Source organism: Equus quagga, chromosome 4 (assembly GCF_021613505.1).
Source record: "Equus quagga isolate Etosha38 chromosome 4, UCLA_HA_Equagga_1.0, whole genome shotgun sequence".
Lineage (NCBI taxonomy): Eukaryota > Metazoa > Chordata > Mammalia > Perissodactyla > Equidae > Equus > Equus quagga.
The window spans coordinates 125,933,371-125,953,122 of NC_060270.1; the positions used below are offsets into that span (position 1 = coordinate 125,933,371).

Genomic DNA, 19,752 nt, shown 5'->3' on the forward strand with positions numbered 1-19,752 from the left:
TATGATATAATAAGAGGCCATGATTTTAAGGCTATAATTATTCTTCATGAACATAGATATTGATGTATATAATGGGTTTGAATGGAACAGGACCCATTAGACTGCGCATAAGAGATGATTCATTCACAGTAAGACATCTGTATAATAATCATTAACCTGGAAGCAAGTGCAAATAGCAAAATGATCAGAACATGGACAGGGCAGTCTAGTTGAAAATAAAACATAACATTTGAATAGTACTTTTCAAGTTTACAAAGAGCTTTCAACCCAATTTTCCTATGTGATTTTTAGAAAATCTCTGAAAGAAAGACACTATTATTCTTATTATTGTAGAAGAAAATTGTCACTCTAAAAGTCTTCATTGGTTATTAAAAAAATTCATAGTCAAATTCAGAGACGTTATGTGAAAATTATACAAACAAATATGAGCTCTTGGGTATTATTTCAAATTAATATTTTTGTCCAAAGCTTGAGGAACTTGGTAATTTTCATTTATAAATCTTAAATTGTACTTCTTATTTGGGAGTATATTTTATGTAAGAAGACATACACTTTTAAAGAAAAACAGAGAACTTACGGGTAAGCCACGTTTCCCAGCTCGACCAGGTGGTCCTATAGGACCCCGAGAACCCTGGAAGAAATTTTCACAAAAACTGGTATGTAAAAAAATACATATAGTATATAGACGTAAGATTCAAATAATAGGTGTTTGTAGTTGGATACTTATATATGTTTGTGTCTATCTGTGTGTATCCTCTAGCTAATTGATTACAATCAGGCTAATGTCCCTAGGAAAAAGAATGTGCTCACTGTAACTGCAATGACACTTCTATAATCAACTTTATTAATTGACTTCACTAAATGAAGATCACCTTAGTTCATTACGGTAAGATATTACTTACTTAAATTTAATATGATGCATACTCATTACATTTCCTATAAATGACAACACTTTTAGATGATGAAAGTCAAAGTATCAGGATTTTTGAAGAACTATTAGAAATCAAGTGTTTTCCTTTAAGACTAAAGAATATTTAACTCATAATCGATTGTTTCTCACTCTTTGTTTGGAGTCCTTAATCATGTGCACATGTATGATGCATGCGTGTGTATTTGTAGCTCATTATACAGCATGGTGATGTTTATAACTGTCAGTATGAAACTGACTCTCCTTACCGGATCTCCTCTCTGTCCCGCATCTCCTGGAGCGCCGACGGGGCCAGGAGTTCCAGGGGCCCCCTGAGAGCCCGGCAGACCTGCAGGCCCAGGGTCACCGCGATCACCCTGGCAAGAATAACCATGATATTACTCTTTTAATATTTATTCTAAAACAACAGTATTCTATACACTCGTGCTATTCATGACAAGAAAAATAGTACCTTTTTAAAAATTTATTTATTTATTATTTTACTTATATTTACTTATTAATAAATCAAACTGAAAAGAAAAAGATTGTTTCTCCCCAATTTCAGGTCTCATTCCTCCCCTAACTGTGGCCCTACTACTCCCATAGTAGGGCTGCTGGAGTATAGGAGTGGCCATCTCCAGAATTTAGCATGTTTCTTAGACCAGCAGTCTTCAAACTGGGGTATCTGTACACTTGGGATAAACAAGGGCTTTCCACAGAGGGTTAAAACAGGGAAAGTTTTAAGGAAACCACTTCCCACATTTTCAACTCCATATTTGATTTTCAACTCCATATGTCTTCTTTCAGAAAACTGACATGGAGCATCCTTTCCCACTTCCTCCTTAATAATCACAGACAACACACCATCTGCAATCTCATTATGGTGCAATGCCCCAAGGAGTAAACCCCTCTGGGCACCAAACTAAGGGACTTTTCCAGAATGCATAGTTCACTTGCGTATAAAGCAGAGAGGTATTTGGAAAGGAAGAAGCTACTCTTTATTTTATCCAGGTGATCCAATGAGGACAAGGCTTCAAATCTGATTTGGGTCCTCAAGAAGTCAGAGGTGAGATTATTGTTATATGAACACATATTAACAAAAGTATTTGACTTCAAAAATGGGGTCAGACCTTTTTTTTGACGTAAATTGTCTTATTTGACTGATTAGTTTGGCAACCAGAATAAACTCTGGCAGTTGAGTTAGGGAACAGAAACATAAATACATTGAATAAGCTAAATTAGCAACTCCAAGATTTTGAAAAAAATATATTGAAAGCACATATACAGTTAAAATTTCCCAAGAATTACCTCCTTTGCAACTATTTAAACTTATGATTAAAATAAAATGTGATGGCAACTTAAATGTGCATAGAGGTTCATAGATTTTCAAAATTATATCAGGAAGTATGTCGGCAAAATCTTCGAAGGCTACCACACTGGACAATATATGCTGACCAAGGGAAAACTCGGACACCAAGAGAATGTGCATTCCCTGGCTTTACCCCAAGATTCCTCAAAACTCTTTCTTCCCCTTTCTTTGAGTGCCTAGTAGATACTTTAAACATGTTTTTTAAAACACAAATGCTCAATGATATAGGTATTAATCATATTTACAGTATTTGAAAACTCAGGTTCAGAAAATTTGTTCAAGATCAGATAGCTGGTTACTTGAGGAACCAAGATTCCAATCTAGGTCTGTCTGGCTTCCAAGTTCGTTCTGCTACATGACGAGATCTTAAAGCAACGTTGCATCATAATAGATGTTAGAACAGGGGCTATTTTTGTCTTCCAGGGACTAATGTGTAGTCTGAGACAACTGTGTGACTGCTCAAAGGGCCTGGAGCTTCAGATAAAGTCGGAGATATCTTCAGTTCAGCACATATCTAATTTGAAAGCATATCACGGAATATACAATACTTAGAAAGCCACATGGTTTTTTCCTCATGGGGCATTCACTTTAGGAGGAAGGTAGAGAAATTTAGATGTCACACAGCTCTATTTCTGCTTCCACACTTTTGTGAGCGAGTTTGAAATTTAGACTACTTCCTATGTGTCCTCATCCAAAGCCTTCACGTTGCACCAAATATGGATTGCCTACTGTTAAAAAATGCCATCTCACTTTGATCTGAATTCAAATCTCATTTCAACAAGAGCTACCAATTATGACACTACAAAAAAGGTTGCTACTACAGGAAAAATCAGGGCTGCATTGAAGCCATGAGAAGAAAGTGTAGTTTTCTATTGATTAGTATTACAAAGATTTCGAATTTGCGTTACTCTAGATTCTTTAACAAGTGAAATTGTCCTTACACGTTCTCCCACACCACCATCCCGTCCTGGAGTACCATCATTACCAGCTGGACCCTATAAAGAACCATATTTGAAAAACGAATTAACTGAGTAACGAAAATAATCTCATTCCAATTGCCAGAAATATTACAGCACGTTTTCCATCTCTCTTCTATAAAGTATAAATTAACATTTATGGAAATTTCAGTAGAAGAAAGTCTGTCATCTTTTCTATTACTTTGAACTTCTTGTAAAATTATTCACACATTCTTACTTTTGTTTTGTGTGTGCCAATTTAAAACAAAGTTTTATTTAAGACATTGCATTTTCCACTTACAATACAGTCTCATAAAGGGCCATGTGATTTCCTTTCCCCATGCACATATGCCACCTTCAAGTATTAAGAATGCCCAGTTATTTACTATAGCAACCCAACTTTAAGACTGCCATGGAATTTGCTGCAAATGTGAATCCTTCAGAGTTTTGTGTGGAACGATGCTAACTCTATGCTCAGCTTGGCTGAATCAACCTCTTTAATGGTGGGCCCAGATGAGGCACCACCAGATGGAGAAGCTCCCCTACGTGGTGGCCCCCAGGCCTTCCTCCTGGCAGGCTTCTCCTACTTAATCCAAATTCTTCATTTCCATTTTTTATTTTAAAAGAGGGGGAAAAAATCCTCAAATTCCTTGAAATAAATAGACAACAATTACATTTTGGTATTTTATGTTTTCTTTGTATTACCAGTGAATGGTTTTTCTCACTTTTACTTAAGTTTATCCAAATAATATCCTTTAAAGCTTTGAAATAAAATTACTATGTTTAGATGATATTAAATTACTTTTTAAAAACATATAGTCTTCTCCTCTTACTTTATTTTGATTTTTTTTTAGAACTATGTTTTCACCATTTTATCAGAAATAGCTCTGAAAGGCATTGATTGTTTCTTTCAAGAAAATGTGAGATTAACTAGTGATTTACTCATTAAAGCACTGCACAGGGGAGATTAAAACTATAAGTTCTCAAATCACCTTTCAAAAACTAAAGTCCTCTCAAAAGAGCCTTAGGAAACATGACGTTCATGATTTTACTTCATAGTGATATTTGAGTAAAGTGATCTCTATTTACTTTGCCCTCTTCACAAGCGGTAATAGTTACATTAATCCTATCACCATAAAACTTGGCAATTTTGACCAATATGCCATTACAGAATGAAATAATAACAAGGGAAAGATAAATGGACACATCCTTTCACCTTCAAAACAATTTGGCAACAATCTAAACCAACTAAAATACTGGTTTCCAGACTAGATGAAGGTCAGCGCACAGACAGCAATCTGATTACATTTTCTTTATGTCATCATTTAATCAACGCTCTAGGAAAGCAGAGTACATCAAATGTCACTAAGAAACTTCCTTCAGGCCAAATGTACAGTCAATTTCTAAATTTCTTAACTGATTCTAAATAAAAAGTTGTCCCTATGACACCCAGAAAAGGAGAGGAGAGTTATTTCACTGCAGTACTCACTTCAGGGCCAGGTTCCCCCACAGGGCCGTTGGAGCCTGGGGGGCCCACGGGTCCAGGTGGACCTTTATCTCCTGGGGCACCCGTTGGTCCTACTTTTCCTGGTGTGCCCTGAAATAAAAGCAGAAATTTGTCAACGACTTCTGAAGAAATTTAAGAATGCCAGTTCACATAAAGGCTATGTTTATTCCAATGGCCCCTCAGTCCCTCCTACTATGGTCATAATCGTCCATTATCCCACAACATCCACGTCACTGTAGTGCCTTCTTAGCACCATGCCCACTTCTTATCACACCATCCTGATATATCAAAGGGACTAAAAAGTGTCCTTTGCCACACACTCAGGTGTGCATTTTGGGTTCTAATCGGTGTACTATGGTCAATTCTGGCTGCCCTTCTGGAATCTGCATCACTAGAAAGGCATGCTCATCCTATTCACTTCTGCTTTGTCTGCTCACTTTATTTCTATATCTTGGCACTTCAGTCTCCCTATTGGGGCATTTCACTTGGGTTTCTTGGTTCACTTCTGATAAGAATAAGATATTCCTTGACTCCCGGTTTGCTGGTTTCAATCTTAACTCACATGTCCCCTCGCTCCAATGTCCCAGAAATATATCTCTCTTTTTACATTCCATATGAAAACATCATTTTTTTTCTGTCAAGCATGTAAAAAATTTAGTCTCCTCAAAGCTAATAGGGAGTCAAACTTTTATCCCTCCGCCAGGGAATGTAAGATTCTCAGCCCCCTCCAGGGGCCAGGAGATTACTTTCAGAGTTCTTTATGGTTCACCCCACTTTCAACTCCACTGTGACTTTATCTCAATTACTTCTTCCCTTTAATGGTTTATGAAAAATTACCCTCTGAACTGTGAAATATGGATGTTAGTGTTAGGCATGTTTATTTAAAAAGAGGCTATCTACTCACTGGGAGATTATCCTCCTTCTCTAGCTCCATGGATGTTTTTCATCTTTGAAGGAAGATTTAGAGTCACCAAAATCCATATCCTTATTTGTCTACTTCTCTACTTCCAAGGTTAAATAAATATATTTTTCAAAGTCTGTGTAAGGTACTTAAGCAAAGAATTTGACATTTAAAGTCAAAAGGCTTTTAAGATACTCAGAATTTGTGTCTAAAGAAGACTTTAAATCTATTAAGCAAAAAAAGAACCATGACAAATGCTCTCTTCACAAATTATATTGCACATAATCAGATGAAATTGACCAATACAACTACTCACCGCTGGGCCTGGCAGGCCGGGCATGCCTCGCTCTCCACGCTGCCCAGGCATGCCAACAATTCCTCTTTGCCCAGTCGTTCCAGCTGGACCAGGCGGACCATCTGGACCCTAAGTTTAAGGATAAACTATAATTAGAAATTCTCCAGGGCAAAACTATATGCAAAACTTTCTAATAGATCACAGCTTACAGGTTTTCGGTATGAGAAATGTTCTCCATTTTCTAAAATCATACTATACATGAGTAGTCATAATTGGTAATCCACACAGAACCTCTAACATCATTTAAAGGTAAAAATGGCTCATTAGTTGGAAAGGAACTTGACGATTAATGTGAATATTGATGGAATAAAAGAAGTAAGTACTCAGGCAAGCATTTTTTCTCTTTTTAAAAAACAAAACTTTTAAAAATAAAGAAAAAAATAGAGATCTGTCTAAACAGATTCATGTTCAGAGGCATTAAGATATTAAATAAAATAACATGCTTTTTAAAAATTTTCTTCATACTGTACAAATTTTTAAAAGAGTGTTTTCTTTTTTAGCTTTTGAACACCATATCCAGTACTGTTATATTTTTATATCCATACATATACTCTTGTCTAGAGCTGAGAATTGTAAATTAAAAACCTATGGGGCATAATGCACTTAATGGATTTATGAACGTGCCCGGGATAATGTATAAACAGTTTCTTTGTGGCAGTGATTATTATGGATTTCTATTTGTAAATATCTCAGTTAGAGGCGGTCTGAACAAAGATGCTGAACTTACAGGTTGCCCATCTTCTCCCGGGTCCCCTTTGTCTCCTGGGCCACCTGGGGGGCCAGCTGGTCCTCGATCTCCCACTCGTCCATGAGAGCCAGGGTCCCCACGAAGGCCTGGAGGTCCCTCCTTCCCAGGTTCCCCTAAGGGCCCCGCAGGTCCGGGAGCTCCCTAGCATAATAGAAAGAAACCCAGGAGGGCAAAGTGGAAGCCACATAGAGTACTGGATGCGATGGTCTCTACCTCAAAGGCAGATTCTTAAGCCTCAAAGGTCCATTTTTTTCTGTTAGATAATCAATCATTCAGTGGACTTAAAAAAATTAAACAAAACACAGCTGCAGATGCATTCCCCAGGAGAAAAGCTGAATTATTTGCAGACAATTGCCTTTGAGTCATTATTAAAAGTGTGCTGAAATTAATTTGAATTTTCAAACTTCTTAAGGCTCTGCTCCAACAATAAATATATAACATTTTATTCTGTCTGATCTGGTCTTATAATGAAAGAATAGCATTTATTAAACAAAGTTTCATAGGTGCTTACTAACTGAAGGAAATGATTATCATCACACAATATTGTTAGTATTTAGTACCCAAATAGAATAATAGTCAAACATTGGAGCTAAAAAGGACTTGTAAATAAGCTACTCCAAGAAACATTGGATGATTAAAGATGAATTTGTGTTGACAACATACCAGGATGAATTATTGGGATGAGAGTTGTTAACATGGGGTAACACATCATTAAGGGATTAAATAAAAGAATAAATAACTCAATTAAATTTATGTGTGTATATCTACATAATATGTACATACACATGTGTTTTTGTATATTTTTATGTGTGTATGTGTACTTACTCCACTCTCAATTATTTGAATTACTGAATTGACTTACAGCAGGGCCTGGAGGTCCAACTCTTCCAGCAGAACCAGGAAATCCTGTAGCACCCTAAAAATATAATATCATATAAGCAATAGTAAAAGAACAATCAGTTACACACACTTCCTGGGATTTATTTTTTTCATAGGGATATAGGCCATTATATTCCTTTTCTTGTGACCAATGCATTTTTTTCTTGCATCCTATGTTTTTGAGAATGGATCTGGATTAATTGGTAAGAAGGATGCTATTTTTCTCTGTCTACTTTCCATTTCTCTCAAACATATACAAGTACATTCAAGGCTAGGGCTAGAATTCCATTAATATTTTATATAACAGAATTATATAAAGTGTTTCCACATTATTCATTACCTCTTCCATAGGTAATATTTTTGTTTTGTTTTGTTTTGTTTTGTTTTGTTTTGTTTTGGAGAAAGATTAGCCCTCAGCTAACTACTGCCAGTCCTCCTCTTTTTGCTGAGGAAGACTGGCCCTGAGCTAACATCGTGCCCATCTTCCTCTAGTTTATACGTGGGACGCCTACCACAGCATGGCTGCCAAGCAGTGCCATGTCCACACCCGGGATCCGAACCTACGAACGCCGGGCCGCCGAGAAGCGGAACGTGCGAACTTAACCGCTGCGCCATCGGGCCGGCCCCCAGAGGTAATATTTTATTTATGTTACACATCAGGCAGCTGGGTCTCCAAGATCATAAAACTAATTTTAATCCAGATCTCCATCTAGCTGAAGTGTCCTTTCCACTATAGTATAGTTATATAAGTAAAAATTTGTTGTTACAGCTTGAGATTAACTTTAAAGTGTCTGTGAAGTACTAGATATCTGTGACTAACTGTATGCAATTCCCAGAGCTTCAAACCAACTCACAGGCGGACCCTGAGTTCCTCGACCACCTTTCAGTCCGGGAACACCATTAGGACCCTAAATAGAAAGAAAGAAACAAAAGATCACTGTAGTAAAGCAAAATCACCTAAACACAAGGTCTAAACTTGGGCACTGGACGCAAGTTGTGTCCTTTTCTTAAACTTACATGAGGGCCTGGGGATCCTGCTAGACCTTGTGGTCCAGGAGAGCCAGCATCTCCCTTCTGTCCCGGCTCTCCAGGTTCACCTTTTACTCCAGGCTGCCCATCAGGGCCCTATGCCAATTGTATAAACAAGCAATAATTATTACACTTATAGAGAAATTTCTTCACAGTAATTATTACTAACATATCGTTTAATGATTTGCTATAAAATAGAGCTGTTATAATCAGTATGAAAGCATAGAAGAAAAAAACGCCCTGATGAGATCTTTGAAGATAGTCTGAAAAAATGTCATCCCACCACATTTTAGTATAACAAATAAGCATACAATTCAAAATCATGCAAATTCATCCATTTTTGTGGCTGTCCAAGAAAAAATGTTTAAAGTGAGAATGTTGCCTAGAAAACTGTAAACTTTCCAGAATCTTTAATATACCTTCAAAATATGACAATGATAATTAGTTAAACTCATTGTTTAAGGAACAAAAGGAGTGTTCATTGTAAATTAGAGATATTTGAAAATTATACCTGGGGTCCAGCAAAACCAACAGCCCCAGTTGGACCATTTTCACCACGAGAACCCTAGGACAAGACAAAGATTACAGTAGCCTTCACACATTATTCTAAACAGGAATAGTATTTAAAAATACAATTATATAAATTTGTAGTGTCTTGAAATATACAGATAGAGAAATTAGACATATTGCTTGAGGAAGACTCTTCAGGGTGAGATAGAGATAAGGGCCATAGAACACAATTTCCAAGGTCTGAAGTCTCAAAGAAGTTTCTTAATTATTTAGTAAATGAGCTGCTTACCTAGAGTTAATAGAGTGTATAGAAATAATACACAGATAATTTTTTTAAGTTTAATGAGAAAAGCAGACATTGAAAACCATTCTTATAAATAACCTAATTCAATGAGTGTGATTTTATACCAATATCAAAACAAAATAATGGATTGTTTACTGCTCAATCTCATACTAAAGAAGATCCAAGTACCATCACTTACAGGATTGCCACGGGAGCCAGGAGGGCCAACTAAACCTCGAGGGCCAGGTTCACCCTAGAAAGAAAATTTTAGATGGTTATTGTCTAAAGCGGTAGCAAAACATGATAAAGTATAGGATGTTGGGCACTGTATCGGGGGCAGATAATGAAGGACAACTCTGAGATGATGTAACCCAACTACCATATTTTATAAAAGAGAGAACGTTATGAGAAAGAGCCAGTATCCAGACCTCAAGAGCCTCAGTCCACAAAGTACCAACTTAGGACATTACCTTTTCTCCAGTGGGACCTGCAGGACCTGGAGGACCCAAGGGACCTGGAAGACCCTGTCACAAAACATAGGCATACTGAGGAAATGAATGCACAGAAATCTCCATGTTTAAACAAACAAACAAGGGACTATTTTGTTATAGCTTGGCTGCTTTTGCAAAACATTATCTATAATAAATGATATAATCTGTATATTTTCAAGATTATTCTACCTAGTCTAAAACAATTTCCACCAGATTTTCTCCCTAAAATGTTTTAATCCCTTTCATCCAACTCATCCATGTATAACACTGACTTTAAACTTTAGTTCTAAATTAATACTATTCTTCAACAGGGTTTCTCTGTTTCTTAGCCTATTTAATGTTGCTAATATCTATTTGAAATTTGAGCATAGATTGAAAAGAGGTTTTCTTTCTTTGTATAGAATATTATATTTTTAAGTCATAATATGCTAGTGAAATATCACTCTTTGTATTTTAAAAGAGAAGTGAAGTTATGCTAAGGCATTCAGTTTTCCACATTCCTCTGAGGTGAAAAGGAGTGTTACTACCCAGCTACACTGCAGTCGGTGGGGTTCTTTGGCTCAGAGCACAGGCGGCTACCACATGGGGTATAACCTGAGTCTTCTTGACACTGGTCACAATCTTTAAAGTGCTGGACTATATTAGAGTGCTTTCTAAAACAAGTTCTCTCTCCAAATTTGTGCACTGCGTCTTCATACGCAGCCTAAATATTCTTTGGCATTTAAGAACATGAAAAAACTGTGATCTTAATTATCTGGATCTATAATGAAACAATGTTCTTCCAATAATTCATCTAATATACTTCTTTAAAGGATTTGATTAATATAGGTCACTTCGTTAAATTCACAGACTTTTTATTCATACAGAGGAAACATTATTCATTTTTCCCCTTTACTATGAGATTACAGTAAATGTTCTGCCCTGTTTCTGCCCTAAAACAATGTATGGCCCTAACTAAAAACAAAGCAGTCATTGCTTAAGTCTTGGTCCTATTCCATTGCATTTCAAAGTAATTCATAGGAACAATAGATACACATTTCAAATTTCCCCTTAAAATAAACCATCAGTGCATCACTTCTCCAAACACTACTGTGCTACTTACTATGTACCCCAGACCATTCATGTCGCAAAATACAAACAATATACCAGATTTACTTAGACCATTTTTGAAATATTAAATCAAATATTAGATTTAATTAAAAGGCAAAAGACATTTTGTGTTCGTAATTTGCTAACTATTTCACCCTCAATAAGTTTTTCAGAAAAACAAAAAAGGGATAATTACCACTAAGGCTAAAACTTTTCTATATTTTACTTGATTTTTTTAAGTAGAAGCTAATATAATCAATGTATTAACAGTGGCTCAGTGTGATCTCTTTTTGTTTTTTTTTTGACAATTGGTATTGCCAGGGCCCAACAGGACAACTAGTAGCAAACCAGGTCTCACTGAAACAGAAATTTTTTATCAAAGATCAAGAACTATTCCAGGAAATGTTGACTGTCTGAGTGACTGTGATTACCTGCTCTTACATGACAGAATCATTCATGTCTAAAAACCTATTTTCCATCTGGTTGTCTGATTATCCTTAGAATTGCAAATGCATTCTAATTTGAGGACCTGAAGCTTGTTAAATGTCAGTTTCTGACATGATATTAAACAATGCTTTGGGGTCAACCATCCTGCTTTACATTTCGCTTATTCAGCCTCTTTCTTGATGAAAGCACTAATGATGACTCATCGGGCAGTAATTTTCTCAGCCCTAACATCCAGTATATTAAGAAACGTTCATCACAGCTTTGGCTGCTCTGCAAAACTCTACTTGCCTGTACTGGAATGAAGTGTGGGACAGCTCATTAGATCAGCATTTCAGTAGAAATAAACAATGCATATGAAATACATGATAAGCAAAGATAAAGAGGGCCCCACTGCTTAAAGGACTGATCTCCTGCACACAATAAAAATGTGTTGTATTCACTCTCTCAACAATGACTTTACTTTTTGGCTTTGCTCTAATTCAAGGTAAGCCATGAATGAGTATCCATGGTTGATCAACTTCAAATCTCAAATTTCATCATTCTCCAAATCCTGACCACCATGGAAACATGATGAACTTTATTTTGGAAATTTCAGGCAAATTCATATGATGATGGTGACGTTGATTACTAGCTTGGCTGGTAAAGGAATGGTTTCACTTACTCTTGCTCCATCATTTCCAGCTGTGCCTTCAGCACCTTTCTCTCCTATGCCACCCTGGGAAAACACACAAAACACCATTTGTTCATTTAATTGTCTTTTTCCCACACTTGCATGAAAGCTTCATAAGAGCAGGGCTTATCTCTTGTGTTCGTAGCTGTATCCCCTTGAACCTAGAACAATGCCTGGCACTGGGCATTTTCTCAATAAACACATATTGAAAGAATGAAGGAATGAATGACTTATGACTCAGGATGGTAGAAGTACAAGGCTGCTCAGGAAATCATTAGCAGCAGAAAGTCTAAAGGTGTGAACTGAAAACATCAGACTTACTCTGTCACCCTTGGGGCCAGGAGTTCCTGCAATGCCTCTTTCTCCTGGCATACCTTGAAGACCTGGTGGGCCTGTATCTCCAGGGGTCCCAGTTGGTCCTGGACTGCCCTAAGATGAACCAACAATAAATGAGCTCACTCATGTGTTAAGCTGCACCACATGGGATTTCTGTTTTGGTGGGGTCAAAAATGGTAGAATCTCAGCAATTTCACATGGTTCAACCTCGTGCTTATATTTTTCATTTGGGAAAATTGTCTCTGAGTTCATTTTTTTAAATTAAAACTTGCTGTTTAAATTTTAATTTAATTTTTGGTTTATGTTTTCAACATTTGTTTTTGGGAAAACTGAGTACTGATTCAAATAAAAATGATAGAGTTGCCCCTTTTTTTTCTGTTTTTGGCAACATCATGGGGATTCTAATAAAGAAAGAAGACATTACACTTAGAAAATGTTTTATTCCGTCTCTGATGAACCCACGGCATTAAGCTGGTTTTCAGGCTCATTCAGGGGTTAAGTTGAAGCTATCTTATGCAATCATTCTGGACGTTGAAGATGATAAGGGATCTAATGTTGTATGATCATGAAAAATTCCACTTCAATTGTTTGCACTGAAGTTGGCCACATTGTCTTCTATCAATCTTAAAGTGGCACCCAAAAGGAAACAGGACTGATTTTCGACTTACGAGGTATTGTATTTTCAGATTTCAAAAACAACATGCTTTGATATATTTAATAAGCAGAATTGTGGAACTTGGGGCAAGGAAAATGGAGCACATGATTAGGAATATCTCCTAACAAATTATGCAATTTTGTATTTCCTATTTCTGCTTATTAACAGAAGTCATTAATAAAATTTATATAGATAAATATTAGAAATGGATTTGTATATCAGAACGTATCACTGTATGTCCTAGACCATAAATCCCATCACAGAAGAGAGACTCCTTTTTAGCTGACTCTTTAGTTTCAAAGACAAGCCTAGTAGGTGCTCATTAAATACTCATTGAAGAAGAAAATTATGTAATCAAATATCCAGCAAAAACAAGAGAAGTACATTCTGGTACAATCATATGTTTGTTGGGCAGTAATTTTAGAACATTTTTAAATCCTGAGCTCACACACCCATACTTACTTTTGGGCCATCAGGACCGTGTCCTCCAGCCATGCCCTTTTCACCAGGGAGTCCGGTTATTCCTGGTTCTCCTCTTTCTCCTGGATTTCCTCGTTCTCCCTAGCACAACATTGGAATGTCAAACAATCTCAGTGCTTGATCTAAAAATGGATGAAAAGTGTTTCTGGAAATCTGAAAAATGGCTTCTACTAAACAAAAATTGGGAAATGAGCAATTATTAAGGCTTGATTTTCTAATTTAGTGATAAGAAATGAACTTGAAGTAAGGATATGCTAGTTTTGCAACACAAAATGTTTCTCATAAGATTGATTTTCATCAAGTAGAAGAATTTTAATGCTTAAAATAAAGCCCTGTTGAAGATAAAATATGCTTTTTAAAACTGAAGCCAATGGAAATGAAGTTAATCACAAAGAAAAATTACTTACTCTAGGTCCTAATGGGCCAACTGCTCCAGGATCTCCAGGAACCCCCTAGAAAATACATTTTTAAAAATTGGAAGAAAAGCTTTGAGCTAAATTTCGGGTATTTATTAGAAATCTTTCCAGATCATATACCTAATTTCTTTTAATGTACTATTAGAAGTCTAACTAAGCCCATAATATTGAAGAATGAAAAATGAGTACATGTTTACAAATGCGGTGATGTCATATACATTGAATGAAAATATTGTTCCAGAAAAATTTATATTATACTTAAATGTTTGATTTTTGGGAGTGAGAATAGGCAAAATATTATCTCACAAAGATAGCGCATTAGTTTTTTGTAGAGACAACAAAATATATGCTAAAGTCCTTGTATTTCCTAATGAAATGTGAAAAAGTTCTAATAGAGGGAAGTAAAATTAAAAGCAATGAAGTGCTGATCTTTTAAATGGAACCAATTCAATTCAAGTTAGTAAATATTTCTTGAACATATAATATGGACAACACACTACCAGGAGTGGTGGGTTCAAACTAATGCAGTCATGACTACATTAAAAGTTTGTTTGCTCTTAACTAAAGGAAAGTTTGTTACTTAAAACTTCTCTCTTTGATTAAGATAATAACTGTCTCAACTAGGCCTTCAGTCTTATCCCCCCAAAGTACTGTTTTCATTGTGGCATGATCTTCCTAAAACCAAAATCTAATAGTATTACTCCCTACATAAAAGCCCTTCATTAGCTTTCCATTACTCTAATAATAAGAACAAATTAGGCTCACATTGGGATGCTCCATATCTGGCCCCTGGTTCACCCCTCCCGCCTCACCTCTACCCTCCTCAACTTGTCCACCACATTCCTGACTTACTGAAATTGTTTCAGTGCCTTCATTTGATCAGCAAGCCTTTGCACCTGCTGTCCCCATTTCCTGGGTATTTCCTTACCTTCCCTCCTCCCAACTTACCGTCATTCATCCTTCAGATCTCATTAAAGATATTACTTTGTCCAGGAAACTTTTCTTAAACCCGAAAGTCTGAATTAGTTGCATCTTCTGTTTCCCTACAGTCCGTGCCTCCCCTACCATAGCACGTAGAAAACACTACTATTGTAACTGTCTTCCTACACTCTCTGTCTCCTACTATAATGTAATATAGGGCAAAGTCCATGTCCATCCTGTTCGATTGGTTAAGGCCAGGGTTTAGTGGAGCTAAGCACAGTGGTGCTCAGCAAATTGTTATTGAATGAGTGAATGAATGAATGAATCACTCAAAGAAAAATAAATTAAATAAACCTATGTGCCAGTAAAACGATAGAAATAAAAGGGTTAATTTCTGTTCACAACCATTTACAAAACCTCGGTAAAACTCTATAGTTATGCTGAGATTTATTTAGTGATTAAGAACACAATCTTGGGAAGCATTTGACCTGGGTTCAAATCATATCATCTGTGTGACTTTGGGAAAATTACCTAACATTTGCGTGCCTCATTTTCCTCATCTGTAAAATGGGCATAATAATGGTACCTAGTACATAGGGTTGTTTTCAAGATGAAAAGAGAGAATATGTGTAAAGTAAACCAGAACAGAGCCTCACACATAGCAAGTGATATTATGTGCCAGCAATTTTTAGTACTGCTATTCCTATTATTTAAGAACTTACCTGGTCACCTGGCTTTCCACCTTCTCCAGGTGGTCCTGGAGGACCAGGAAGCCCCTAAAACAAAAGTAAGAATATAAAATTGTGACTCTGCAAAAGTTTAATAGGCCACCAGTATTAACAGTTTGCCTTTTACAATTCAGGGTTCCATGCCTAGATTTTCAAGCAAAAGATATCGTTCAAACACAAGCTAAGCAAAACAGAATGAGAACCTTCATCTTCCAACGTGACACAGCAGCGAGGCAGTTGATGGGTTTGCATTTTCATTTGCACACCACTCAGCAAAAAAGAGAGAAGACTCTACCAGGAGGTTCTTCCTATTGGTAGAATTTTTAATGGCTCTGAGAACAATATTTTAGGCTGCTGGATTCATATTGAAAGTCAGTTCTAAAAGTTCTTCCCCAAATTATAATTATCTATGCTATTAAATAATCTACCATACCAATATGTTCAGATAAGTCATGATAATTTATTCAACAAAAAATTTTAGACACCATTCCAATAAAATCAGATAAGCCTTAAAATCGTTAAATAAACCTTGTTGAGATATCAAGAACATTTTATGATTTTAAATGTGTTAACAGTTTTGGATTTTGATCAGTTTTTCAGAAGGCTGTTCCTTCTCTCTGAACAAAAATGTTTGATTTTATCCAAATGTCTATTCTATTTACTAAAAAAAAGAATAATGTTTTTGAAAATTGTAGAATTTCACATCATTTGACCATATCCTTTTATATTTTAAAAAGCACTTTAGTGAGTGAAAGAAGAAATGGAAAACTGCATTAGTGCATACCTGGAAGCCAGTGGGGCCTGGAGGGCCCTGTTCCCCTCTCTCCCCAGCTAGACCCTAAGTCACGAAGGGAAGAAAATCATGAAATCAACAGCCAGATCTTTACACCTGCTTCCTGTTTACGTAAACCAGTAGAAGTATTTATATCTCTTTGTATTTCTTCCAATCACATGTTTTTCACTTTAGCCAGATAATAAACTAGTATTAAAAGTCATCTGATGGTATTGTTTGAAGTCCCTGCTGGTGAGAAAATATCTTCTATAGCCAGCGAAGGGAGTGATGACATTGTTTATTTTTTGATCCAAACATAAAATGTCTGAAGCCAACCATAAAATTATGGGGAAACTGGATAAATTGGAAATGGAAAAACTCATTACTTTCATATATCTAATCTAAAAGGGTAATATTTCCATTGCGGTTTATTTCTCAGTGTCATAAAAAGTATTAATCACACTTTAAAAACTGGAATAACTAAAGAAAGCAAAGCTAACATTTTAGAAAGATATTTAAATTGTCCCATCCCAAAACAAATAAATATGCCAAAATATTTCTGATTAACACTTAATTTTAAAATTCTGAAACGAAAATATACCTCAAAGAACATTCCTTTTTTAGCCCCTCCAAAAAAACCCAGCTTAAATAAATTTCTATAAGACACATTATTAGAAGAATGTAGGTATAATTCAGTATTTATATATTTTAAATAAAATATTTGTCAGACAGTATTTTCCTCACTTGATATATTCTTCAACTGCAACAGATGAAGATGATGAAGTAGCTTTTTCCATCAGCATTTTATAGAAGTTTAGTATGACAAGACCAATCATTGTTTTTAAAAAAATCAGAAGATGTCAGCACCAGGAATCAAAAAAAAAGATGTAAGTGAAATTTTTCAATCCTGCACTTTCTTATTCTCTTCCCCTGAAACTTATTCATACGTAAAGCCTTGCACAAAGTTTTTGAAACATGCAATGTGAATATATCCTTGCTAAAAGATCACATACCGGGGGTCCCACAGGACCGGAAGGACCAACTTCACCATCTTTTCCAGGAGCTCCCTAGTATCACACAGAGACAATTCGTGAGGTGAGGCCATGATTATTTGGGTAATTTCACATCTATAGATTTTTTCCTTATCAGAAAATGTATAGTTACCCTCTGCCCAGGAACACCAGCATTTCCTGCTTCTCCAGGTTTTCCAGGGTCACCCTAAAGAAGTAGGAACTAATTTAAATTTCAATCAGTTTGCTAAAAACATGCCTGTTCCAAGTGAGGATTGGGATGAGAGGGCAAACATATTGGACACTGTACTCACACTGCTACCTTTGGGGCCTGGAAGACCCATACTCCCAGGCTGCCCCCTGATGCCTATGGAGCCTGGAGGACCCGGCCGGCCATCCTCCCCTGGAGCACCCTACAAAATTGACAGGAGCAGTGTAAGTGTCATGTAAGTTCTCTCTAAATATCACATCAGCCAAATTGCTACTTGTCTTTGCTTACTATAAAAGTTATATACATTTTAATTTTTCCTACATTTTTACCTTAGTGAATCAGAACAGTTGAGCATCTTAAAATAAAACTGCAGGAGTCTTTTGAGTATTTAGAGAACAGTGATTTTATTCTTGTTCTACAAACAAACCTCATCTTCATGTCTTCTTACACCCTCATATTAATAGGGGAAATCTTTCTCTCTTCTTTCATTTACTCTGGTTTGTGGTAACGAAAACTCAGGACTTCTGTTTCACATTTGCAGTGTAAGGGAAGAGCCCAGAATATATAAGGTGTCAAAATTCACACCTACTTTTCTCTTAAATAGATGAAATTGGAAGGACATCAAGAAATGAGAATGTTCCTAATAGATAAATTTCACCACTATTATAAAATACATCATTTCAAATTTTTTACTGATGTCAGGAAGCAATTTTTCTCTCAAACATTTATTTCACTAAAATGTGATCAATTTTTGGTCAGTTTGAAAATATGCAGATCCTTAAGTATTGGCTTCTGGAGGGAAGCATTTTAAATGTATAAACATGATAAGCATCCACATGACCAAAAACATTAATCTCAAATAAATATATTATCCTTTAAGTTGCATGTCTATTGAGAAATATTAACAGTTGTAGATTTTTGTTTAAATTAATTACCAAAGGTCCAAGTTTTCCTTCAGGACCTTGAACACCAGGATTTCCTGTCAGACCCTGAAAATTAAAAGCAATCGTCAGTTTGTTGCTGACCTACAATTGAAGTCAAGAGTCTAAAGAGTGAAAAAAGCATTGTATTAAAAAGATTCAGTTCCACTTTTCAGGGCTCACTATCAGTAGCCTTAGGCTCCTCTAGACAAACTCATAGGACCATCATGGGCCTCGCCCAGCCTGGCTTCAGAAGGATACAGGGCGGACAACACCGCATGCCAACAGGGCAGCACCCAGTGGGATGCTTCATTGGGAGAAGCCATCAAAGCACAGCCGCTAAGCCTCCCATGATGAACAGGCCAGATGTTAGGGAATGAGTCTACATGGTGGGTGCAGGAGCCACCCTAGCTTAGAAATCTCATGTAATAACATTTGTGACAACATCTTGGACGTACTGTATTGGTCCCAGCAAGGTGAGTGCCCAGGTACAAGTCACTCCAAACTCAGGAAATCCAAAGCTATGCCTCCCACCAGATTTTTATTATTCATTCATAGTCCTCCCAGTGCAAATGCAGCCTACACTCAGGGGCATCTTTACTATAAGCAACGTTGACTGCTCATTCAGCTGGCATTCCACCTCTGTTAGGTGTCTAGGGAAAAATGTCTAAGCAAAGGTGAACCCAATACCGGTTCTCATGTAGAAGGAGAAAGGCCTATAGCAGACTTTGACTCATACATTCAATGCTGGATTCAAGGTAAAGAACTTACGTTGAGCCAAGTGTATTTTTCCATCTAACAACTTCTTGTATAATCTTTCTCTTTCAGGGGCATGGTTGACAACTGAATTGAAGAGCAATTCCATAGTTCAAATAAATGTTCAGTGACATATTGTCAAAATGAAATTTATCAGGAATTCTCTTGGCCAAAAGTCAAACAAGTTGTTTATTAGCAAGTAAACAAAACTTAACAGAGTTTTTTTTCATGTAAAGTGGTAAAAGTGTTACTACCTACTCCTTTGAAAAAGGGGACTAGAAGTTACTGAGATTTCTATAGATGATAAAAATAACAAACTAGTATTTAAAAAATAATGAATTAAGTCGAAACTATAAAAACAAAGAAATATTCTAAGTTGTCAAAGCAAACTAAACAAACAAAAAAA

At 36.3% G+C, this 19,752-nt stretch overlaps 1 protein-coding gene across 2 annotated transcripts in view; it reads right to left on the minus strand.

Annotated features, from left to right (window-relative positions):
• LOC124238016 (collagen alpha-2(V) chain-like) overlaps window positions 1–19,752 on the minus strand; it is a 400,620-nt gene that overhangs the window by 11,871 nt on the left and 368,997 nt on the right. For both annotated transcript variants that reach the window (XM_046658382.1, XM_046658381.1), the window contains 22 exons: window positions 18,606–18,659; window positions 17,774–17,872; window positions 17,614–17,667; window positions 17,463–17,516; window positions 16,462–16,515; window positions 15,672–15,725; window positions 14,020–14,064; window positions 13,595–13,693; window positions 12,463–12,570; window positions 12,133–12,186; window positions 9,915–9,968; window positions 9,644–9,697; window positions 9,163–9,216; window positions 8,640–8,747; window positions 8,477–8,530; window positions 7,606–7,659; window positions 6,723–6,884; window positions 5,957–6,064; window positions 4,722–4,829; window positions 3,218–3,271; window positions 1,177–1,284; window positions 578–631 (listed from right to left, as the gene is read on the minus strand). In XM_046658382.1, the coding sequence (XP_046514338.1) occupies window positions 578–631; window positions 1,177–1,284; window positions 3,218–3,271; window positions 4,722–4,829; window positions 5,957–6,064; window positions 6,723–6,884; window positions 7,606–7,659; window positions 8,477–8,530; window positions 8,640–8,747; window positions 9,163–9,216; window positions 9,644–9,697; window positions 9,915–9,968; window positions 12,133–12,186; window positions 12,463–12,570; window positions 13,595–13,693; window positions 14,020–14,064; window positions 15,672–15,725; window positions 16,462–16,515; window positions 17,463–17,516; window positions 17,614–17,667; window positions 17,774–17,872; window positions 18,606–18,659 (1,647 nt within the window). The remainder of the gene's footprint in view (window positions 1–577; window positions 632–1,176; window positions 1,285–3,217; window positions 3,272–4,721; window positions 4,830–5,956; window positions 6,065–6,722; window positions 6,885–7,605; window positions 7,660–8,476; window positions 8,531–8,639; window positions 8,748–9,162; window positions 9,217–9,643; window positions 9,698–9,914; window positions 9,969–12,132; window positions 12,187–12,462; window positions 12,571–13,594; window positions 13,694–14,019; window positions 14,065–15,671; window positions 15,726–16,461; window positions 16,516–17,462; window positions 17,517–17,613; window positions 17,668–17,773; window positions 17,873–18,605; window positions 18,660–19,752) is intronic.